The 25,643-nt window shown below is 42.9% G+C and overlaps 1 protein-coding gene across 6 annotated transcripts; it reads right to left on the bottom strand.

The window, feature by feature from the left end:
- Positions 1–3,164: 3,164 nt before the first annotated feature.
- IFGGA1 (interferon-gamma-inducible GTPase 10) lies at positions 3,165–24,647 on the bottom strand. 6 transcript variants are annotated; one of them, XM_064278399.1, is made up of 3 exons: positions 24,203–24,647; positions 23,340–23,466; positions 3,165–7,184 (listed from the first exon to the last, which is right to left on the bottom strand). In XM_064278399.1, exon 3 carries the CDS (start codon positions 7,168–7,170, stop codon positions 5,914–5,916), a length of 1,257 nt encoding a protein of 418 aa, XP_064134469.1. In that variant the 5' UTR covers positions 7,171–7,184; positions 23,340–23,466; positions 24,203–24,647; the 3' UTR covers positions 3,165–5,913. The 6 variants fall into 6 exon arrangements, with proteins under 6 accessions (XP_064134469.1, XP_023406478.2, XP_023406472.2 ...); XM_023550710.2 differs by lacking the exons at positions 23,340–23,466; positions 24,203–24,647 and adding exons at positions 17,792–17,914; positions 18,617–18,760; XM_023550704.2 differs by lacking the exons at positions 23,340–23,466; positions 24,203–24,647 and adding exons at positions 17,792–17,914; positions 18,108–18,549.
- Positions 24,648–25,643: the final 996 nt, after the last annotated feature.

Raw genomic sequence — 25,643 nt, 5'->3', positions numbered from 1 at the left:
CTGGAGGGACCAGGCCCTGGAGAAGGATTTCATGCTTGGTAAAGTAGAGAATTCGTGAAAAAGAGGAGGACCCTCAACAAGATGGACTGACACAGTGACTGCAACAATGGGCTCAAACAGCAATGATTGTGAGGGTGGCGCAGGACCAGACAAGCGTTTTGTTCTGTGGTACATAGGGCTGCTGTAAGTCGAAACTAACTCGACAGTACCTAACAACAACAACAACAGGCTATGGTTCCCAGTGGTTTGGCCGAACAGTAAGCTAGTTGCTGTTCCATAATGTAATCTAATGCAGTGTAATTTAATCACCTTCCACAATGTAAGCCAATGTAATATAATCAATAGTTGAAAGGGGAGTTCCTTAGGGTGTGGTCTGCCTCCAGACTAGAAATAGATAGTTTGGCAGAACTCGCTCTGTCTCTCCACTTTGCACTCTTCTTGTTGCCTGGTCTAAGGATCTTGGAATTGGAGCCTGCAGAACTCTCCACCCTGATGCCTGACCTATGGTTTCAGACTTGCCAGCCCCCCAACAATTCCATGAGTCAGCACGAGTCTCCAGCCTATCACCTGGCCTACAGGTTTTGGATTTATCAGCCCCCACAACTACATCAGCCAATCCCTTGAAGTAAATCTCTCTCTCTCTCTCTCTAATGTACACATAAACGTATGTATCATTGGTTCTGTTTCTCTAGGCATCCCTAAGACATTAATTATTAAGATTTAACTTCACACTGTATACAGTCCAGTACTTGGGGCACACACTTGTTATGTGTGCTTTCTGCGATGCTCTCAAATCACCTATGTATAAGTCACTATTGTGTATGCTTCTACAGTGCTTTTAAAAATATATATTTTTAATAATATTTGATTGCATTTTTGGTGAAAGTTTACACAGCAAATTAGGATCCCAATTTCTACACAATTTGTTCAGTGAGATTGCTTATATTTTACGTAGCGTGTCAGCTTTCTTATTATTTCCGTTCTGGTTTTTCCATTAATCCAGTTTCCCTTCTCCCTTGATTTCTTGTTTTTACTGTACAGTAAATATTGACCATTTGGTCTCATATAGATGCTTTTTTCAAGGGAACGCAGTATTCAGGGGTGTTATTGTTCATTTTAGGAGCCAATCTGTTATTTAGCTAAAAATGACCTCATGGAATAATTTTCGTTCAAGGTTTAAAGAGTATCTCTGGGTGATAGTCTTGGGGAGTCCTCCAGTCTCAACTAGTCCAGGAAGTCTCGATGGCCGCTCATAAGCTTTTAAGACCCCAGATGCTACTTACCAAACTAGGATATAGAACATAAACTTTATATATTATATTATGCCAGTTGACCTAGTTGTCCCATGAGTCTATGGTCCTATGTTTTCAGACCCCATAAAGCAATCTCACCAGCTGTTTGGTTAAGTCTAATAAGTATCCGGGTTTGAGCTCTCTATGTGCTTTATTGTACATATGAAGATATACGGATGCCTGCACTTAAGTACACACACACATAGTACATCTGCATGTAAAACCTGATGCCATTGATTGATTCCGACTCATAGCAATGCTGTAGGACAGAGTAGAACTGCCCCATAGCGTTGCCAAGGCTGTAAGTCTTTCCAGAAGCAGACTGCCACATCTTTCTTTCACAGAGCAGCTGGTGAGTTTGAACTGCTGACTTTTGGGTTAGCAGCCAAGTGCTTAGCCACTGTGCCACCAGAGCTCAGTGTATAGATCCATCTATATGTGTCCGCCTATATACACATATATACATACTTACACGCTTCTATACATACATTCATACACATGTGTCCATAGTCTTATTATGTAGTGTTGTTGCATAATTGTATATGTCCTAGCATTTACCATAAACATGCTTTTTTCTTGCCTACTTAGTGACATCCTTCACTTTGATCAAGCTGTGCACACTTCACCTATATTTGGTGTTGTATTTCCCATTCTCCAAAATAACAAGGGTCTACTATCTGGAGAGTGATCTCCTCTCCCCCTGACCTATCCCTGGTAACTACCGGCAAACATTGGTTTCAGTGTGTATACCTAGTCTTGTCTTTTTATAATAGCAAAATCATACAGTATTTGTCCTTTTGTGATTGACTTACTTCACTCAGCATAATGTCCTCCAGTTTCATCCACAGTATAATATATTTTGAAAACTCATCATTAATCTTTATGACTGCATAGTATTCCATTGTATGTATGTACCACATTTAGTTTATCAATTCATCTGTGGACAGCCACTTGGGCTGTTTCCGTTTTTTGCTATTGTGAATAGTGCTGCAGTGAACATAGGTGTGCATATGTCTAATCGTGTCTTTAGTATTCAATTTCTAGGGTATATACCTAGCTTTATAATACTTTAAAACACCTATGTATACCCGTTGTCATTGAGTCAATTCCAACTCATAGTGACCCTATAGGACAGAGTAGAACTGCTCCACAGGGTTTCCAAGGAGCGGCTGGTGGATTCCAACTACTGACCTTTTGGTTAGCAGTTGTTGCTCTTAACCACTGTGCCACCTATAAGTCACTTATAATGTGAAGCTAGAAATAGAGAGTTTCTGATCTTAGAAATAGAAACATGTATACTTCTATGATGCTTTTAACCATTACCTGTAAGTCATTAGAAACTTTTCAGTCATTAGAAATTATAAGTCATTATAAAGTTGTTCTAAACTTGGAAATAGATAATATAAGTATGAGAAGTATGCAGTAAACAGGGACATAAATATGCCATATGACAACCCCCTTAATTTCTAAGAAATCAGATCTCTACAAATTTTCCCTGGGACATAAACATGTCATACAACAATTCCCAAAATTGACAATAAAACATATTAATCCTGGTTAGACATGATAGCACCTAACCCTTATTTTGTGAAGTGAAGGTGAAGAAATTTTATATAAACCCTCACTTTCTGCTCTCTTGCTGAGGAAAGACAGCAGCAAAACATCACTCTGACTATCGCTCTCTCTGAAGACTGAACGTCTGTGAGATACCGCCCACCACAAGTGACCTCAGACCCGAGCTACAAGGCAGTCAAGTCTCCTCGCAAGACCACTCAGAAAAGGTAAAAGCCTGAAGTCTAAAATCTTGCCTCTAATCATTGAACTAACATTGTAATTGTTAATTCTGATTCTCCAGTGATAAATGAATGTTAGTTGAATGTCTTGCCATGACTACCTTGCAATAAATGAAACAATTTATGCATGACAAACCTGAACATTTCTTTATTTAATTTCAGAATAATAATGCTCACAAGACACTTAGCTATATACAATTTCCTCACTGTATCATTATATACTTATGATTTAGGTATTGGTATAATGCTCTAAGAAGTCCCTGGGCAGACGAAATTGCTACACTCTAGGCTACTAAACAAAAGGTTGGTGGTTTGAACCTACGCAGACAAGCCTCAGAAGAAAGGCCTGGCAATCTGCTTCCAAAAGGTCATAGCCATGAAAATACTCATGGAGGGCAGTTCTACTCCGAAACACATGAAATCACCACGAGTCGGAATCGACTCAAGGGCAAAAAAAAAGAAAATATATATGTATGGTATATAATCCTCTGGGAGTCCCTGGGTGGTGCAAGCAGTTAATGTGCTCAGGTTGAAGGTTCAAGTCCACCAGAGGTGCCTTGGAAGAAAGGCCTGGTGATCTACTTCTGAAAAATCAGCCATTGAAAACCCTGCGGAGCACAGCTCTACTCTGACACACATGGAGTTGTCATGAGTTGGAGTCACCTTGATGGTAACTGGTTTATAATGCTCTAACCCAAGATTACAAAAAGGGTATAGAGTTGCTTTTGTACATATAGGGTTGTCGAGTCAGAGTCTACTGAATGGCAACTGGTACAGGATATCTAATTACAGCAGAATAACAAAAAGGGATAGAAAAGCTAAAAAAAAGGAAAGAAAAAAATCAACATGATTTCCTATGGATTCTGCCTGTTCTGTTATCATTTCCCAGTAATGAACCATCATAGAGTCCTCATTTTCATTGTGATTTCCTACCCAGAGTCTGCATGATTCAAACTTTTGAAATTTGTAGGGAAAAATTCTATAGATCCCTGTTGGCTTTATTAAGAGTTTTTGCTCCATGAATGGTAGAAAGTTGAAGATTTACTTTCCTTTGGTTGCACACATGGTAATATTATACACCTAAACGAAAAGCCAAATCTTGTTGCTGTCAAGTTGATTCCAACTCATAGTGACCCTATAGGAGAGCGTAGAGCTGCCCTGTAGGGTTTTCAAAGAGCAGCTGGTGGATTTGAACTGCCAATCTTTTGGTTAGCAGCTCAGCTCTTAACCAGTGCGCCACCAGGCCTCCGTTATACACCTACTCTTTACTTATCGACTATCTCGTTATTTGACATTTCCCATTTATGACAATAGTAAAAAATCTACTATCCAGCTACATTATGCATTAATGACATATGTCTGGCAGTCACAAACACTGAGGTGTGAGGCAAGAGTAATGCTGGCTGTCTTGGTTGGGCCATGATTCTTAGTGGTTTGGCAGTTATGTAATGATGTAGTCATCCTCCATTTTGTAATTTGATGTGGCCATTCTCCATTTTCACATAACTCCCTGGTCTTTGGAACCTAACCTTGTCGATAAGTGAGAAGTGGGTGTACATAGTGCGTGAAGCAGGAGAGGGAAATTCAGTGTAGGAAAATAAAAATAAAAATCCAGGACTGTTCAAGACTCAATGAGAACCCAAAGGAAGTATGTATAAAAAAATGGTGTTATAATGGAGCATTTGGGGCTGAGAAGCCCCAAATAGTACGTGACAAGAACTAGATCCCAGGCAACAGATCTTTCTCCAAAGACAAAACATTGTACAACTATTCTCTATGAGTTTTATTGGAGAATAACAGCTGATCCACAGGGGCATAGGGAGGATAACAAGTGCCTGGGACGGTCTCTGAGTTGCTCCCCACACCCCAATTTCAAGATGCATAGACGTTGGTAGTGGCCACATGTCGGCAGAAACACCTTTCCTCTTCTTGTCCGGCTGTCTTAGTCAGGTGTCTTTCATATTTGTGGTGCATGAGAATGTCATTCTGCAACTCGCCTGACACCCCCTTAGACTTGTACCGGGGGGGCAAGTGCCCCCCTCTTTTCCCAACTCTCTCTATGCCTCTGCTGATCCACACGCTGGAGGAATTGGAAAGATGACTGTGGATTTCATCTGCTTTTCCACTGTTTTTTATCTGTGCCATCCTGGAATCCAAATTGCAATTTAGTTATCATGTCTCCTTCATCTCATTGGGTTTATACCAATTTCTGTGTCTTTTTTTTTTCTTTCTCTCTGTATGAATTTGACAATTTCAGAGAGTACTGGTCATGTATTTTATAGAATTCTTGGTTTGTTTTCTCATTATCAGAAGAAGTTACGAATTTTGAGGAAGGATACCACAGAAGTGGTGTGCACTTTCCATCACATTGTATCGGGGGAAATGATATCAGTACAGCCTATTACTACTTATTTTTAACCTTGGTCACTGGTGAATAAAGTTAAAATTTTTCCTTTCCACATTCTGTGGGTTAGAAGCTAGTCAGTAGGTTCAGCACTTGAGGAAGCAGATGGGAACTAAGCTTCACCTCCCAGCACAGAATTGCAGATTTATTGTTTGTTATCCCAGGAAAGAATCTGACTCAGTAGGATTCTTAGCAGTTGATCAGACATTTTATAAAAAGAAAATAATCAGATGTGGTAGCTTATTGAAAGTGGATGAATGGTGTTTGCCTGTGGTCTGCCCATGGCCCAGCCAACAGGAGCAAGCAATCATTAAGGATGAATTGGAGGCTTGGATCATCAATACACTCAGTATATTGTTTAGGGATCTACAGTGTGGTTTTTTTCCTTCATGAATTGGGAATTCAACTTTCAGATAGATTTATTCTAGTGAGAAGTCAGCTTTTCTGAAACTGTCTTTTTAAGCAGAGTTTTAGCATCATTGGTCACCGTGTCAAGGAAATGAAGTTGCAAATAGAAGTTTTTTCTAAAGTAGAGACCTGTAGCAAGGAGACCTCCATTAGCTGAGCAGAACCTCTCCACATATTTCAAAAGCCTTTCCCCTATTGATTCATCTTTCTTTTTTTCCAGCAACTTTGGAGATTCAATGATTGCCTGGAGTTCCTCCACAGGCACTTGCAAATTCTCAGCCAAATTTTGAAGAGTAATGTCATCTACCCCAAAGAGAACTCGATATTCCTTTAAACTTGCCTCCAGCTTCTTTATGTCATTATCAGTGAAGATGCCCACCATAGGCAAGGTGGCCAACGCTCCAGCCTTCAAGGCTTTCAGCCAGATCTTCTGCCTCAGAGAATCCCTCTTTCTTTCAATGGCTTCCTCAGTAACATTGGGCAGGGAGAGCATAAATATATGTCGTTTTTGAGTAGGGAGATCTTTTAATAGGGTGTCTATCAGGATTGGGAAATCATACTTAGATACATCATGGGTGGAGACCAAGAAGATTTGTGGTTTGTCCATCTTAATCTGCCTAAAAGAGGCCAAACAATTGTTTCGGATCTTCTGCAGGATTTCTTCTCTTTCAAAGTTCTTTGGTTTACTTTTCTGTTCATTCTGTAAATCGATGTCCACCTTGGTTCTAACGAAGTAGAAATTTTTCTTCATACATTTAATGACCTCGGCAAATTGTGCATCATTTTGCCTGAAGCGTGTAGCAGAAATGATGATAAAGAAGTCGTATTCACCAAATTTTACTTTCCGCAGATAATCCTGTGGTCGGAAATTAATGGTCCCAATGCCAGGCAAGTCCCAAAGTGTCACGTTGGGAAAACGTGGGTGTTTGTATGGAGTTGCCTTCATGGTCGTCTCTACCACACCGGTGGGGGCCGCATCTTCTTCTTCATACCCAACTCCTCTCAGGGCATTGATGAGGCTGGACTTTCCTACACCAGACTCCCCTGTCACAGCAATATTCAGTGGGGCACTATCAATTTCTTTTAGTACATCATCAATTACAGCACCCACACTATCAATGTAACCTTTTTCCAAGTTGGACTTGATCAAATTGATGGTTTCCGCAGAGAGGATTTTGTTTTCCACCTTGAAATTCATAAAATATGCATTCATACTGGAGGCCAAATTTTGGTGTTCTTCATTATAAGAAGTAGAAGAGAAAATATCACCCATGGTGAATAAAGCATCTAAAAGAAGGAAGGAAGAGAAAAGTTGAAAGAAATTACTGTACTGGAAGAAGGTCTTTGTGCCTTGTTCTTACCAAAAATACCATATTCTCAGCACTATTTCCCTTAGTTATGTCTTAACACGGGTTGGTTTTTATCTTACTTAACCTCTTTGTTATGGAAATATTAAACTTGTACAAAAATTAGAAAGAAAATGACATACTAAACCCCATGTGTCCATTAGCCAGCTTCGGCAACCATCAAATTATGTCCAATCCCACTCATCACCTTTTTCCTCTAAAGCGAAACCAAGATAGCCCATCATCCCATCCATAAATACATCGGTTTACCTCTCTAAAAAATAAGGAATTTTAATTAACGTAACTTCAATACTATTATCACACCTAGAAATCAATAATAATTCCTCACTGTCATCAATATTTAATCAGTGTTTAAATTTGCCCAAATGTAAACAGGTCATTTATTTATTTGTTTATTACAGCTTTACTTTCATTAAGATGCCAAGAAAGTCCACCCACTGTATTTGGTTGATAAGTTTCTTAGATGGCATTAATTTGCTTTACATATGCACTTTTCTTGCCTTTGGAACTCATGTTCATTAGTCATTTTCTTCCAGGAATATTATCCACTTTCAATAACACAAAGCTTTTTCATTCTTCAAGTCCCAGTTTGTACTCACTTACTCAATGCAGTCTTTCTACATATTCCAGCCCTTATTTAGCACCTCTGTTTTCTTTTTCTTTTTATATTTTATTTACTTTGTTGCTGTTGTTGAGAATACACGCAGCAAAACATACACAAAACCAAGTTCTACATGTACTATTCAGTGACATTGATTAAATTCTTTGAGTTGTGCCACTATTCTCCCAGTTCATTTCTAAGTTGTTCCTCCCCCATTAAGATAAACTCGCTGCCCCCCAAGGCTCCTGTCTAATCTTTTGAGTTGCTATTGTCACTTTGGTACCATATAAAAAAAAAAAAACCAAACCCAGTGCCGTCGAGTCAATTCCAACTCATAGTGATCCTATAGGACAGAGTAGAACTGCCCCATGGAGTTTCCAAGGAGCACCTGGTGGATTCGAACTGCTAGTGACCCTATAGGACAGAGTAGAACTGCCCCATAGAGTTTCCAAGGAGCACCTGGTGGATTCGAACTGCCCATCCTTCAGTTTGCAGACGTACCACTTAACCACTATGCCACCAATTTTTTTGGTACCATATACATAGTTCTTAAAGGGCATAATGCTGAAGGCAGACATTCTTTACTAGTTAAGCTATTTGGTTTTGAGAGCACTTCAGGGAATATTTCTGGTTAAAGTTTTAAAGATTATCTCAAAGCAATAGTTTCAGGGGTTCATTCAGCCTCCACGGCCCCAGAGAGTCTGGATTCCATGAGAATTTTGAAATTCTGTTCTCATTTCCCCCTTTTTGATCAGGATTCTTCTATGGAACCTTGGATCAAAATGTTCAATAATGGTAGTGGGGTACCATCCAGTTATTTTGGTCTTATGGCAAAGGAAACAGTTGTTCATGGAGACAATTAGCCAGACGTTCCATTTCCTTCTCTTATTCCTGACTCTCATCTTTCCAAACCAAGGAACCAAATCCCAAACCCACTACCTCTGAGTTGATTCAAACTCATAGCGACCCTATAGGACAGAGTAGAACTGCCATATAGGGCTTCCAAGGCTGTAAATCTTTACAGAAGCAGACCGCCATATTTTTCTCCCTCAGAGCAGCTGGTGAGTTCAAACCACTGACTTTTTGGTTAGCAGCTGGGAACTTTACCAGTGCACCACCAGGGCTCCTTCTCAATATGGCTCCTTCCTAATAGGGCTCCAAGCAAATAGAAACCAATTGATGTGCCTTGGATGGCTGCTTGCAAGCTTTTAAGACCTCAGGCATTAGGCAATGAACTCAAAGGTAGAACAGAAGCATGAAACACATTATTAGTCCAATTAACTGGGATGTCACATGAAACCATGACCTTAAACCTCCAAACCAAGGAATCAAATCCCATTAAGTGTTTGGTTTCACATAAGCAGCCACGGCAACTACTCTTTTTGTTGTTGTTATTGTAAATATATCTATCATACAATTTCTGCAAATTCAACTTTTTACAGATGTACAACTTAGTGATACCAATTACAATAATAAGCTATACAACCCTACCTACCCTTAATCAGTGCAGTGGTGGTTTAATGGTAGAATTCTTGCCTCTAATGTGGGAGACGTGGGTTCAATTCCCAGCCATCATGTCTGTCAGTAGTGGCTTGGGTACTACTATGATGCTGAACAGGTTTCAGCAGAGCTTCCAGACTGAGATGGACTAGGAAGAGAGGCCTGGTGATCTACTTCCAAAAATCAGCAGTGAAAATCCTCTGGATCACAAAACAATGTTGTACAATTTGCAACCAGTCATGGGGATGGCACATGACCAAGCAGTGTTTTGCTTTGTTCCATTGTGTGTCGGGTAGCCGTGAGTCAGGGCCAATTCAGCAGCAAATAACAACATTTTCTTTTAAGCTTTTTATTTTTATACAGTAATCTAATTGCACAAAATATCTTATTATGTAGGACACTATTTGATGTGAAGATTGTTTTTTACACGGTAGCAGAGCAGATTAAGAGTATGAAGAATACTGTCATGGATTGAATTGTGTCCCCCCAAAATGTGTGTCAACTTGGCTAGGCCTGATTCCCAGTATGTGTGATTTGTCCACCGTTTTGTGATCTGATGTGCTTATGCTATGTGTTGGAAAGCCTAACCTCTATGATGTTAAAGGGGCAGGATTAGAGGAAGTTATGCCAACAAGGCAGGACTCAATCTACATGATTAGGTTGTATCTTGACTCAATCTCTTTTGAGATATAAAAGAGAGAATTGAACAGAGAGGAAGGAGACCTCATATCACCAAGAAAGAAGTATGGGGACGGGAGCACATTCTTTTGCTAGGGGGTCCCTGAGCTGAGAAGCTCCTAAACCAGGGTAAGATTGATTACGAGAACCTTCCCCCAGAACTGCCAGAGAGAGAGAAAGCCTTCCCCGGGAGCTTGCGCCCTAAATTCAGACTTTTAGCCTCCTAGAATGGGAGTGAATAAATTTCTGTTTGTTAAAGCCATCCATTTGGGGTATTTCTGTTATAGCAGCACTGGATAACTAAGAAAATGGTCTATTCTATTCTCCATTGGTCTTTTCCCAGATCCATTTTCTTCTTCCTTAGCCCTGACCTGTGACCCAGGTAGACACACCTCTGGACTGTCTCACCAGAAGGTGCTTACCCTCCAGTTCACAGTGTAATTCAGCCATTGGGAGGCAGCAACAGGTAGAAGTCTGAGTGTAGAAGGAGGGAAAGGTGAGTGCATTGCTTCGCTGTCGTCCCACTGCTTGGGCTGCATCTCTGGCAATCTTGGCATCCATGACAATTTGTACTTTCTGCTGTGGGGCTCCTGTTGGCTGTTTCAGTTCCTATGGGGCTTTAGCAACATTTTCTTCCTGTCTTCCTTCAGCCTTAGGATCAGTAAAGGCTTCTCACACTTTCTAGCCCCTGGGTGCTTCACCACTCCTTTTTTTATCTAGTTAAGCTGGCGCACCTCTCTGCAATTTCCCTTTCATTGGCGCATCTTTATTTGAACACCTTGGGATGAATCCTGCCTGCACTGTGATACCTGACTGATTCTTCCCTCAAATAAGGTGCTGTAACGGTGTCTTAGAAGAAGTACAGCCAGGATGCTCCTTAGAAGCAAGAATGGCGAGACTGTGTCTTACTTACATACTTTGGTCGTGTTGTCTGGAGAGATCAGACTCTGGAGAAGGACATCATGCTTGGCATAGTACAGGGTCAGCAGAAAAGAGGAAGACCGTCAACGAGGTGAATAGACACAGTGGCTGCAACAATGAGCTCAAGCATAACAACGATTGTAAGGATGGTGCAGGACCCGGCAGTGTTTTGTTCTGTTGTGCATAGGGTTGCTATGAGTCAGAACCGACTCAACGGCACCTAACAACAACAACAACAACAACGATGCGTCTGTGTCATTTTCTTCCTAAAAGATATACTGTGTCTCTAAAAAAGGGAAAACCAGTTGCAGTGGAGTGGACTCCAACTCATGGTGACCCCATGTGCATCAGAGTAGAACTTTTTTTCACAGGGTTTTCAATGGCTGATTTTTTGCAAGTAGACTCCCAGGCCTTTCTTTTGAGGTACCTCTAGGTGGGCTTGAACCTCCATCAATCTTCTGCAGTATAAATGAGCTTGGTGGCAGGATGTGTGTTTTGTTGACTGCTCCATCACAGATCCCATAACAGTGTGATAATTGACTCTTTAGGGAGTAAATGGATGAATGAAGGCATTAAATGCGGAAACTGTTTGAACACTGTTGGGGATAGCTGTGCGTATTCTCCAGCCCTAAGCATACAAAACCCAGTACGATTGAGTTGATTCCAACTCATAGCAACTCTGTAGGATAGAATAGAACTGCAAGGCTGTAAATCTTTACAGAAACAGAGTGCCACATCTTTTTTCCTCAGAGCAGCTGGTGGGTTCAAACCGCTGACTTCTTGGTTAGCAGGTGAGAACTTAACCGGTGCACCAGCAGGGCTCCTTCCTAAGCCCATAGTGGGCCATTAAAGGATAACTCCATTTAGAGAGTGGGGGCAGTATTCTGATAAGGTCAGACAAACTAGTGAACATGAGCTGTCCTTAGAGTTACCAACCAAGAGGTACATAAGCCAATACATGCATAGAGATCCACTACATAAGCAGCCCCTGGTTTTTATTCAATCTAAAGGAAAAATGGAAAAAGCTGTCCAAGTAAAGAACAGCTACAGAACCCTGTTCACTCTGAATGCAGACGGCTGGATCTCCTTGTTTCCAAAGTAGGAGCTGTCACCCACAGGTCTACAACCTCCTGAGATGCTTATTTAAAAACAAAAGAAAAATAACAGATCCAGAGAACAAATACCCACAGATGTCAGGAAAAAAGAGCCATTGAAGTTTAGCCATTGGGATCCACAATTTTGTCAAGCATTCCTGTGAATTATTAAGGCATGTTACACCTTAATAGTAGTGACCTCTACTGGTCAGATGCCTGACAGGAGGAGGGATACCTACAATGAGAGAGAGAGGCAGAGACAGGGCAAGACAGATAGAGAAAAAGAGGACAAAAGATCATGATAGGCGAAGTAAAGTGTACAGTGGGTCAGCTTATTAAGGCAGATCCTAATGCCTGCATCTGTCCTATAGACTTGTTATGAGTCAAAATCAACTCGACAGCAGTGGGTTTGTTTGGGTTTTTAAGAACTGGATCTTAGAATGTTGAATAAAGGGCACAAGATGGTCTCTGAGAATTTCTATATACAGAATGTCACACTAGGCCTTTAAGAGATGGTACCAGGGCACCAAGACATAGAGTTGATCATTCACATTCTGGCCAAGCTGAGGACACATATATGCCTCTGGCAGAGGTTCTCAGCTTGGGCAATTTTGTCATCCAGAGGACATTTGGCAGTGTCTGGAGACATTTTTTGTTTCTCCCAACTGGGAGATGGGGATTCTAGAAGCATCTAGTGGGTAGAGGTCAGGAATGCTGCTAAACATCCCACAATGCACAAGATAAGCCCTTCTCCCCTCTCCCCATCGCTTAAAACCAAGTATTATCCAGCAAAAATGTCCAGAATGCCAAGGCTGAGAAATCCAGGACTCTGGTAATGATTGAACAATGCAGTCACACCTCCTTCAAGGGACGTCCAGCACAGAACAGTCCAGGAATACTGGGGTGGAGAGCGCAGGACAAAGCAATGATTTTGGAAGAAATTACTTTCATAAATATGTGAGGCCTGGTTGGCGGGATTCATTATTAGTGATGCGAAATATTCTACTGGAAAGGAAATAAAACATATGAGAAATGTGGAGGAGTTCTTTCAATGTGTCATATTGGAGGCAGGAGACTGGGGTTTAGGCAAATGTTGAGAATTTTTCTGACACTTCTGATTGCCCAGTATCCATTTTCTCACACCCATCCGCAGAGAAGATTGGCAGGTGGGAAGGAATATGAAGGAGGCAGGGACCAGGAGAGGCTCACAGCAGGGAGTATGATAGCTCATCCCCAAGTGATACACATACAGCCAATGTAAGGCTGTCCACTGAGCCCTGCAACCCTGGGCAAATGGGCCCAGAGTGACCCAGGAAGGTCTGGTGCAACAGCCTGGGAAGCCTGAGAAGCAGAAACTCGGGGGCTGGGAGAATCCAAGTGTGGAAGCAGCATTCATTGCCAAGGCTCCAGCTGTGATCATACCTGGCTTTTGACCTGGAAGATGTGGCTAAAGAATATAATAAAAGAGAAGTTCAATCTGCAGTTAATTCTAAAAATGAACACTCTAACCAGTTTACTGAGGAAGGGGAATGGTTCCCCTCAGGCATGGCAGAATGGTGCTGCAGAAGCAAATGGTGGGCTTTAGAAGGTTTCACACTCTCAATGGACTGCCTGATCCATTCAGGCCTGATCCTATATTTTAAAAGTGTTCACTGTAAAATTTGGCCTAGAGGCACAGCTAGATGGAGAAGTGAGTGGTTGCTTCCATTTACTACCACAGTGACTAATCCACTGATTAATGATAAAAACAAGCACAGACTGAGATCTCAGAACTCCGGATGACAACTGTGGTGTTGGAGAGCCAGTAGGAGTCCAGAAGCAGGAAAGAGAAGGAACAGGGAAGGAGCAGCAGCTGGGAGAACCTACCTACTAACATCATGAGCGCTTGCTCATTGCAGGCATTTTGGGATGGGTCTGGGCAACACCCCAAACAGGGAACGCAGAAAGGGAGCTAATCTGAGGATGCTCTAGCCCGATTTCGTAAGGCAGCACAGGTTGGCCATGGAAATTTGCCAGCTGTGCAATTGGAAGGATGTGAAGGGAGACTGTGATGCTGTAAGAGAGTGCTGTTGAATCTCACTGAGGACTGAGACAGACAGGCAGTAGGACAGGGAGGAAATGCAAGGCAGCCGGATGAGGGGAATACTTTGGACAGACAGGAACACAGAGGGAAATGGCTAGCTCCTTGCCCATCATGGGGCACCACGGGAGAGCCTGTGAAAGGGCATGCATGAGGGAAAGGCATAGACAGCCCACCACGTTCACCTCAGGAAAGTCGAACTCCAGCACTTACGTCAGAGGCTATGACCAGCTAAATGCCCCCTTCGTGTGCATGTGTATTGAATTCCGGAGATCAAGCACCCAGAAGTGAATCAGCACTGAAAAAAACCTAAGAATAAGCATGCCCTTTAGTCATTCTCAGATGATACCAAGCTCACTGCCACTAGGTTGATTCTGACTCGTAGTGACCCTGTGGGGTGGAGTGGAGGTGCCCCGTGGGATTCCCAGGGCCATGAGTCTTTGTGGAGGTGTGCTGCTGCAGCTTTCTCCCACGGAGCAGCTGGTGGGTGTGGACCACAGCCTTTTGGTTGGCAGCCAGGTGCTTGGCTGCTATGCCACCAGGATGCCCAAATTAAAAAAAAAAAAAAAAAAAAAAAACACAAAAACCAGCATACAGAATTTAAAGTTAAAAAAAAGTCTCAAGTTCAAGAAAAAATACTAAACCACACCAAATCACGAGAGAAGAGGGACCAATGAAAAAGAAAACAACTAGAAGAGGAAATTTCTTCTACGGAGGACAGACTAATGCAGAGTTGATAATTTTCAGACTGTGGAGCTAAATATGTTTAAAGAAAGCAAAAAGCACAAAGAAAACAAACTATTGGAGGTCAGGAAACAAAAGGAGGAACTAAATGAGAGACTCAATAAGGTAATTGAAAACAAACAAACAAAAAAAGAGAGAGAGAACTATTGGAACTGAAGAATAAAGCAAATGAATTATAAAAAGCAAGAGAAACACTCAACAATAGAGTCAAACAGACAGAAGATACAGTAAATGAACTGGAAAACAAAATAACTGAACTTACCAAGTCTCAAGGTGAAAACAACAAAGAAAAGCAAACAAATCCAAAAGAAAATGTGAGATTCAATTAAGAAATCTAACATTGGAAGTATTGGAATTCCAGAGCACCATGGCAACATTTAAGGCATAGAAATTATTTTCCAAGAGATAACCAGAAAGAAATCCCCAGATCTGAATAGAGAACCAAACTTGTGTATAGAGGAAGCTACACAAACTCCAATTAGAAGAGACACAAAGAAGATCAACTCTGCATCATATCCTAATAAAATTCTTCAAAACCAAAGACAAGGGGAGAATTCTGAAAGTCGCAAGAGAAAAATGCAGTATAACATACCAAAGAGCTTTCATAAGAATCAGTGTGAATTTCTCCCCAGAAACCCTAGAGGCCAAAAGACAATGGAGTGACATATTCAAAACGCTGAAAGAAAACAATCGCCAACCAAGAATCCTTTTCCCAGCAAAGTTGTCATTCAGAAACAAGGGGGGAGTCAAAACATTCCCCCCAAAACAGAAGCTCTGGCAATTTGCCACTGCCAGCCCAGCTCTGAAAGTATTTCTCCAGGGAGTACTCCAAGTGGAAAGGTAAGAGCATTAAATGAGTAATCATCCATGCATGGGAAGAAAATAAACAAAAAATATGAGAGAGAGAGAGATCACCCCACAAAAAACGCAATAACCTGGGCAATCATAAAGACCAAGTACATGGTATTTGCAGGGAATAAATTCAATAATTAAATCCCACAAGCAATACAATATCAAGTTTGTAAAAAAATAAGTCCAAAGTAAACTATATCAAACATAAGTTGTATATTGATGTTAATAGAGACACACCAACAGAAATGGGGGAGGGAGGATCGAAAGGAATAGATTTTATTATGTTAAGGTTGTATGTTAACTGTTGTTCATATGTTAAACATTGTTGCAATCGTAGGTTGTGTCATGTAACACATGCGATAACCACTAAGAAATGACCAAGAAAAAACATTCAGAAGAAGGAAGATAGCACAAAGGCGCATCACAAGGCAGCAGCCAAATACAAACAGAAATAGAAAAATCAGGTTAAGAAAGAAGACATGAAACACTCAAAAAATATGGAGCAAAATGAGTGAGGTAGACACGTCGTTTTCACTAATAACCTTAAATATAAATTGTCTAACCCCGCCTTGCAAAAGATAGAGAGTGGCAGAATGGATAAAAAAACACAATCCATCATTTTGTTGTCTACAAGAAACAAACACATCTTAGACATAAGGACACAAACAGACTGAAAATAAAAGAACGGAGAAAAATGTTCCATGTAACCAATAAACAAAAAAGAACAGGGGTGGCTATGCTGATATCAGATAAAATAGACTTTAAATCAAAATCTGTTACAAGAGATAAAGAAGGACATTACGTAGTAATAAAAAAAGAGTCAATCCAGGAGGAAGACAACAATTATAAATGTATGTGCTCCTGACAGCAATGCACCCAAATGGATGAAAAAAATACCGACTAATATGAAAGGAGAAATAAACAACTCCACAATAATAGTAGGGGACTTCAACACACCGCTTTCAATTATAAACAGAACATCTAAGAAGAAGATGACCAAGGGCACTGAGAATTTAAATAAAACCATAAGCCAACTGGACTTAACGAACATACGGGTATGTGTTGCTTAACATCTGTTTGGGCAAAGTCCGACCACATGTACATTCGTGGTCCCATAAGGTTTTTTTTTCTTAAAGGAAAGGCAGTTTTCCTTTTCCTTATTATTTCCACTAGTAGTTTTAATGACCCCAACCCAGACTCATGAAGCATGGGACCATGGTGGGGGGGGGGGGGGATAAAGACAAGTGAGGCAGAGGACATGGGTCTGGGTGCGGGTGTCAGGCTTTGTCCAGCGAGCAGGTGAGTGGCTGTGGCAGGTGAGTGGCTGTGGCAGGTGAGTGAGTGGCCGCGGCGGGGATTGCAGGCCCAGGCTGCTCCTGCTGCTCTGGCAGGCAGAACAGCAGGAAGGGCTGGGTGCTCTGCTATCTCCTTGCTTGCTTCACCTTGTTTGCTCCTGTCACTATCGTCTCAAGTGCTGCCTGTCTCTTCAGCGTCCACTGGCAGCTCCAGCGGCAGCAGTGGCAATGAGGATGACCAGAAGTGGGCTTCCATAAAATTTTAATACCGTGTTCACAGACTGTCCAAAACACATAAGGTCCTATTTCACAGAACATATCATACTTGTATAGATAACACTTTACCCAGCATCAGAACAATATACATTCTTCTCTAGCACGCATGGGTCATTTTCCAGAATAGACCGTGTGGGAGAACACAAAACAAGTCTCAACAGATATAAAAGGATTGAAGTCATACAAAGCAGCTTCTCTGACCATAACAGTATGAAGCAAGAAATCAGCAACAGAAAAAAATAAGGAAAGAAAATAAATATAAATACATGGAAACTAAATAATACACTACTAAATAACTATTGGTCATAGAAGAAGTCAGAAGTAAAATTTGCCTAAGTGCTTCTTCATGAGCACAAAAGGTAAGGATTGTGAAATATCAACCATTATAAAAGGACGCATCACTAAATGGCATTATACTTTATCAATTTATCCTGAAAGGCCCTAGTTTTCTTCACAAATGTAAGAGAAGATTATCAGTATCCTTACCTGACGATGAAAACCCAAAAGCACTCCCAGATCCTAGAAACTCCACTAACAGCAGAAGTGGAGTGCAAACGGGGCTTCTTCACTCCTATTCTAGTGTTCGTGGAATGGAAGGAATGAGAAGTGCTGGATGGGGAGAGGTATGAAAAGATCACTTGAAAATAACATAAGATTGAGACACACAAACCCATATTTCTTGTGTTTACCCAGAACCAAACCCAGTGCCGTCGAGTCGATTCCGACTCATAGCGACCCTATAGGACAGAGTAGAACTGCCCCATAGAGTTTCCTAAACCATAAAACATCTGGTGATACGTACATTTTAAACTATTCTATGGGGAAGTTCTAAGAAGCACTCGTGGTGCAATGGTGATGAGCTCAGCTGCTGACCACAAGGTTGTTAGTTGGAAATCACCCAGTGGCTCCAACGGAGAAAGACCTGGTCATCTGCTTCCCTAAAGACTCTGGCTAAGAAAGCTCTATGGAGCAGGTTTACTCTGTCACATGGAGTCACTGTGAGTCAGAATCAGCTCGATGGCACCCAGCAACATGGGGAAGCTCTAGAGGAAGGCAACAAAACTGAATAAATTTCCCCTGGGAAATAAATAACATCCAAAACATTTGCTTTAGATTTTCCTTAACTTGAACAGTTAACTACAACCGTCAAGGAGCCAGTCCTGCCGCCTACCAGTCAGGGCTCTCTAGCTTCCAGACTGAGCAGCCCAGCTCTCCAATCCATGATCCTAAATGTTTTGTTAGCCGGTGTTTACTTACAGAAAGGAGGTATTTTAGTTCAGAAATCAGCTCTGAATTGTCCTGCTAAATTACCAGAAAATCCTCTGTCTGATTGATGTGGCCACTGGAGTCCAAAGCACAGGAATCTTCCTCTGCTGTGCTCCAGTGGTCCAGTCTCTTCAGCTGACACCCAGGTTCTCTTAGCCCTTATAAAGCAACAGCAGTAATGCAGCTGGACAGAAATTGAAGATTTCCCTGACTCCTACCCCACCCCTCAGTGTGAGGCTGACTAAGCACAACGAGTGGGGAGCTGGACACATCTCAATATCTAATGAACTTCCAGGAATGGAAAAGTGAAACTGGACTTGTTTGTCTCCTCTTCCCAACAACCGAGTCAATTCTCAGAAGAGAAATATGAGGAGCCCTGAGAGAGCAGGTCAGCTGTGTTATTTTCAACTTACAGCTTGGTAAGTGCGGAGAGCACAGAGAAACAACTTAGAAACAAGTTGAGGTGTCCTCCAGAACCCCGGAGAGGTCCTTTTCTCCTGACCCCTGGCCCCACAAATTCAGCCTGAACTAAGATTCACACAGCAGGGACTCTGAGTCCTGTGCAAATGCCAGTTACACACTCACTGTGACCCTCCCCTCTCCCAGCCCCTATGACTATAAGGGTAGGTTTGTTTCCCTCAGACTACTATTGTCATAGGCTCAGAGTGAGAGTTGGACAGTGGGTATGAGAGTTTGGGGTGGAGTAGTGAGAAGGCAACGAGAATGGAGGAGGAAGAAATCTGTATTGATGAAACCACATAGCTGGGCAGGGCTGCATACACTCAAGGCCCCTTCACACCCATCAGATCTCTGATGGTTCTCAGTGACTGCAGGAGGGGTTTGCATTTATCCCTGTTCATTCAAAACAATTTAGACTCTCTGAGGATTAAGTCCCTCACTCAAAACTGCACAGAGAACAGGTGGAAGACCTGGGACTCAAAACCACATTTTGACTTTTGTCTTTCAGTCAGCAGTTGACTGAAGGCTTCTAAACATTGAGCCACCTTTGGTAATGGAAATCCAGAGGGTAGTAAACACACACAGACCGATTTCATCTGTCTTGCAGCCTAGTGAGGAGGAAAACCTTTACAAGTCACTATTAACAACCGATTCAATGATCCTAAGCGTGCACGATGCTCTGCTGGACAAATATTGAGGAGGACAGGGTCAGAAGACAGGGGCGTCATCTATTACAGTGTTTGTGGTGGTTCTATTTTCGTTTGGGCCCCAGAAGCAGCTTTTGGCAGATATAACTTGAGCGCTTTCATAGACTCAGGACTGTGTCAGCATTGTCTCTTCTACTTGGAGAAAGGGTGGGGTGGTCTCAGCAGAAGTAATGGCCTCTTAGAAGTCTATTATACAGCTCTGGATAAAAACTTTTAAGAGAGGCATGGCAGACAGGATGAGAAGGAAACTCTTTCCTTTTATCTCCCTCTCTGATTTTTCTGTTTCTCCCTTTCCTTACCAAGCTACATCCCCTCCCCGACAATGTATTCTTTAGAGGAACAGAAATGTGACTAAAGGAGAAACACGCCCTGGATTTCAAATTTAGAATACTCACGGGGAGCTACCTGCAGTGTGGTGGCAATAGTGTCACACCTTGTCTTACTTCCGGGAGAATGAGAACCAGCATTACCATCAGCCCAAAGCTGATTCCTGTGAGGTGGAGGTCAGACATACCTCCACTCCCCAACGTTTTTTTTTTTTTGTCTTTTTTTTTAATAATTTTTATTGAGCTTTAAGTGAACGTTTACAAATCAAGTCAGTCTGTCACATATAAGCTTAAATACACCTTTCTCTATACTCCCACTTACTCTCCCCCTAATGAGTCAGCCCTTCCAGTCTCTCCTTTCGTGACAATTTTGCCAGTTTCTAACCCTCTCTACCCTCCTATCTCCCCTCCAGACAGGAGATGCCAACACAGTCTCAAGGGTCCACCTGATACAAGTAGCTCACTCTTCATCAGCATCTCTCTCCAACCCATTGTCCAGTCCCTTCCATGTCTGATGAGTTGTCTTTGGGAATGATTCCTGTCCTGGGCCAACAGAAGGTTTGGGGACCATGACTGTGGGGATTCCTCTAGTCTCAGTCAAACCATTAAGTCTTGTCTTTTTATGAGAATTTGGGGTCTGCAGCCCACTGATCTCCTGCTCCCTCAGGGGTTCTCTGTTGTGCTCCCTGTCAGGGCAGTCATCGATTGTGGCCGGGCACCATCTAGTTCTTCTGGTCTCAGGATGATGTAAGTCTCTAGTTCATGTGGCCCTTTCTGTCTCTTGGGCACATAGTTATTGTGTGACCTTGGTGTTCTTCATTCTCCTTTGATCCAGGTGGGTTGAGACCAATTGATGCATCTTAGATGGCCGCTTGTTAGCATTTAAGACCCCAGACGCCTCATTTCAAAGTGGGATGCAGAATGTTTTCATAATAGAATTATTTTGCCAAATGACTTAGAAGTGCCCTTAAGCCATAGTCCCCAAACCCCCGCCCTTGCTCCACTGACCTTTGAAGCATTCAGTTTATTCCGGAAACTTCTTTGCTTTTGGTCCAGTCCAGTTGAGCTGACCTTCCGTGTGTTGAGTATTGTCCTTCCCTTCACCTAAAGTAGTTCTTATCTACTAACTAGTCAGTAAATAACCTTCTTCCACCCTCCCTCCCCCCCCCCGCCGTGTAACCAGAAAAGTATTTGTTCTTCTCAGTTTATACTATTTCTCAAGATCTTATAATAGTGGTCTTATACAATATTTGTCCTTTTGCCTCTGACTAATTTCACTCAGCATAATGCCTTCCAGGTTCCTCCATGTTATCAAATATTTCACAGATTCGTCACTGTTCTTTATCGATGCGTGGTATTCCATTGTGTGAATATACCACAATTTATTTAACCATTCATCTGTTGATGGACACCTTGGTTGCTTCCAGCTTTTTGCCATTGTAAACAGAGCTGCAATAAACATGGGTGTGCATATATCTGTTCGTGTGAAGGCTCTTATTTCTCTAGGGTATATTCCGAGGAGTGGGATTTCTGGGTTCTATGGTAGTTCTATTTCTATCTTTTTAAGAAAACGCCCGATAGATTTCCAAAGTGGTTGTACCATTTGACATCCCCACCAGCATTGTATAAGAGTTCCAATCTCTCCGCAGCCTCTCCAACATTTATTATTTTGTGTTTTTGGATTAATGCCAGCCTTGTTGGAGTGAGATGGAATCTCATCGTAGTTTTAACTTGCTTTTCTCTAATGGCTAATGATTGAGAGCATTTTCTCATGTATCTGTCAGCTGCCTGAATATCTTCTTTAGTGAAGTGCGTGTTCATATTCTTTGCCCATTTCTTGACTGGGTTGTTTGTCTTTTTGTGGTTGAGTTTTGACAGAATCATATAGATTTTAGAGATCAGGCGCTGGTCGGAGATGTCATAGCTGAAAATTCTCTCCCAATCTGTAGGTGGTCTTTACACACTCAGACGCAAAACACCATGTAAGGATCTGTCTATAAACCAAGGAGTGCCAAGAAATGCCAAGAAGTGCCAAGAAATGCCAGGGGCTACCAGGAGCTGAAAGAGACAAGGGAGGATCTTCCTCTAGAGCAGAGAGAGAAAGAACTTAGTCCTGCCAAAGCCCTTAACCCAGACTGTCAGCCTCCAGAACTGTAAGACAAAATATTTCTGTTTTTCAAAGCCACTCACTTTGTGGTATTTTTGTCAAGGCAGCCCCAGGAAACTAAGACACTCCCTAAATACATTTCCCTAAATACATTTCGTGATATTTTTGTCAAGGCAGCCCCAGGAAACTAAGACACTCCCTAAATACATTTCATGACCTAAGGCATGCAGACAGGTTAGTGGAGACTCCATGCAGAACTATGTATACTTTGTGCCATTCCCAACTCTCCTGAGCCCCAACCAAATGGACTCATAGAAAAGTGGGGCCAGGCCTTGCACCAGCTATGAACTCTGGGAAATCAGTGACTTTCATGTGCCCAGAAAACAAAGTGAGCCAAAGCCCTGGGTTTATTCCCCATTTGATCGTCATCAGAAAAGGCTGAGGGAAAATCAATATGCTAATTTATTCCAGGAAAACATGATATTTTTCTATATGATCCGTGGACAGGGCATTTTCTGGAAAGATGGTAGAAATTGCTACCTCCTACCCCTCACCCCACCATACACCTAGTTAAAGTCATCTACAAAGGAAAGATTTAGTGCCTGCAGTGAGGACAGGTCTCTCCAGTGCAGGTAAACATTTTTAACTTAGAGGAACAATTAGGGATAAATGCTCCATTCGTGAACCCCTAACTCCCAGGTCCCTATTCCCTGCGGGGTTCAGCCTGGTGAACCAATTGATGGACTATTACAATTTCAGGCTATCCCAGACATTGTCTGTGGCTGGCCCTGATTTCAGGAGGACATCTCCAGGTTGAAAATCAAGAGATTCTGCTTAGACTCTAAGAGAATATGAGTGGCACATCCTGCCCCCTTTCTCCAAATTTGTTCCCACCAGAAAATGTCTAATGCTAGGATCACCTAGGTGAGAGGTGACTACCAGCTACACTTATGGGTGGGTAGGGTTTGGAACAGCAAAGGTATTTGAGGAGGTTTTACTTGGATCCCTTAGGAATGTCAGAGATGGGACCTGCTCGGAATTTGTCACTGAAATGAAAAGAACCCAGACCCCAAGCTCAACTGCCCTTGGTGTCAAGGATCCACCTTGTAATGTCTCAATATGAGCCCAGTCATTAGCCAAGTTGCCCTCTTAGCAGCTCTCTCGCTTACCAGCTCCTGGAAGCAGAGGGGTGTCTGTGATCAGCAGTCAGGGACCACTCCTGGGACTTCACCTTTTTCCCTGGGAAGGGCTCCTTGCCCTCCCAGACAGAGGCAGCTCCTTCTGAGTCTGTCCAAACTGGAATGCAGATCAAGTTTTGTGTAGATGTTGGACTTAGGAAGAGCGAAGAGATATAAAGAAGAAGTGCTGGAAAGTGACAGCCTGTGGGCTCTGAATTTCCTTCCTGCACCCAGCTCTCACCCCTCTGCTCTTTCTATAGCTAAGTCCACCTCCCTGCTCACAGATTTTGCACGCAAGGGGAGAGGATTTCGGTGAGGGTGGGTTTCAGTTTCTGTTCCCGGAAATGACTCTAATTCTCAAAGAGCAGAAGTGGAAAGGTTTCTCATCTCTAGATGCTCGAAGGTCCAGATGGTGCAGGAGACAGAGCAGCTCCGTCCTGTGCACACATAGGCGGGAGGGCACCAGCGAACTCCCTGCAGCCTGTGCAGGAATCCGTGCCTGAGTGGCCTGCAATGGGTCCCTGCCCACCTGTCTTGGCCCACCCCCCTGTCAAACTATGTCCTAGAATATTGACACTGAGCCCTGTGTGACTGGCAACATTCAACCCCCCACGTCAGACCTAGTCCCACAATAAGTGCAGACACTTATGGAAAATTTGTTTCTCTGGGGTGCCTTGCCCTTGCCCAGCTTTTTTTCCTGCTCTGGGCTGTGGCAAGTTCCATCAAGCTCCAGATCTTGCACCCTGCCCTCAGCCCTCTGTCCCTCTACCCTCTTGTAAGCACAGTTGCTCCTGGCACTAACGGTTGTCTCTGTCTGACCTTGCAGACCCCTCTCATTTCCATGAGTGACTCACAGCGCCCAGCTCATCCTCTATCTCCTCAGCATCCTGGGTGGTGTCCTACTTTATGCAAGCACCCCATTGAACAACCTGGTCTCCTGCTTTGCTGCCGGCCTCACTTACAGTGACTTTTACCTGCTCACAGCCTTCTCCACTGTCACATGGTCACTGGCTGCCCTGAGCATCACCTGAAAATCCTCCACACCCACCATCACTAATGCAGATGTTCCACCTCTCTCCATAGACCGACGCCCCAGGCTGTTTGCTCAAGGAAGCTTCTCTCCACCCTTCTTGAGGTTTGCCATTTCCTGTTTTGCCACTCTTTCCTATCCTGCTGAGATTCTGTGGGCTTGGATTTCAAATGAATATCCTCTGCTTGTCCTCTGAACTCTTTTCATCCTTCTCTGTCCTTTCTCCTTATCTGCCTGCAAATCCCTGTGCCTAGAGAGCAGGAACCTGCTGTAGAAGAATGTCCATGGGTCTGCTACAAGTTCATAGTGCCACAACTCCCCTGAGGCCTTCATGACCACAGGTAGCTTCTTATGGTCCTCTTAGCCCTGTCGTCTGCTCGGGTTGACAGGTTACTGTCTTTGCCACCTATGCAATGTAAGCTCTATGGCAGTGGGACATATACTGCCTTATCACCAGTGCCTACAACACAGCCTAGCATATAGTAGGTGCACAAAACAAAGTTGTCAGATATATGAGACTGACCTCATACCGGAATCTCTGAGCTCCCTCCCCTCCTGACCCATACCAGGTGGCCATGCCCATTTCTTTGCCGTAAAATAGAGGCAGCCAGAGAACTGACTCCAATTACACAAAGCAAGTCAACAGGCCACCCTGGCCTTCCTTCTTATATCCTCACACATTAGGGAGAAAGAAAGCAGAAGTTCCTGCTTGCTCCACCTGGAAAAATCCATCTAAATACCCTTGATTGCCTTTCATGGGCCACATGCCAGCCTCTGGAGCATTGACGTTCCCTGGGCATGGGGGAGTGTGACTGCCTGGCCTTCATCACTTCCACTCCATGGCCAGGACAATATGGTCATTACCAGGGGAAGATAGGCTAGCAGGATAGTCTGAAATCCTGAGCAGGCTTGCAAGACCATACGTGGTTTAGCTGTTGCACATTGACCGCTACATCCATAGCCCTTCTGACTCTCCCTACATCTTCCCGTTCCATTCATAAAGGCTTCTCCAACGTTTTAGTTTGCTCTGAGTTTCTCTCATGCCCAGTCCTATGTAAGGGCTGTTTCCACTGCCTGGAACAACACTTCACAAGGCTACATCTAGCTCTCTACTCTGGCACCGTGGCCTTGGGGAGGCTCCATCAACAAAGCTGCGGGCACTGCCTCTAGACCTGTTACCTGCTTCCCACATGCCCTGTCCTTTTTCTTCACAGCATTGGGCATGCTCATGACCGCCTAACACAGCACTGTAATAGATTTGTGAC

Source organism: Loxodonta africana, chromosome 2, assembly GCF_030014295.1.
Source record: "Loxodonta africana isolate mLoxAfr1 chromosome 2, mLoxAfr1.hap2, whole genome shotgun sequence".
Classification (NCBI taxonomy): domain Eukaryota; kingdom Metazoa; phylum Chordata; class Mammalia; order Proboscidea; family Elephantidae; genus Loxodonta; species Loxodonta africana.
The sequence above is the reverse complement of the archived record's forward strand: the minus strand, read 5'-3'. Positions and strand labels throughout refer to the sequence as shown.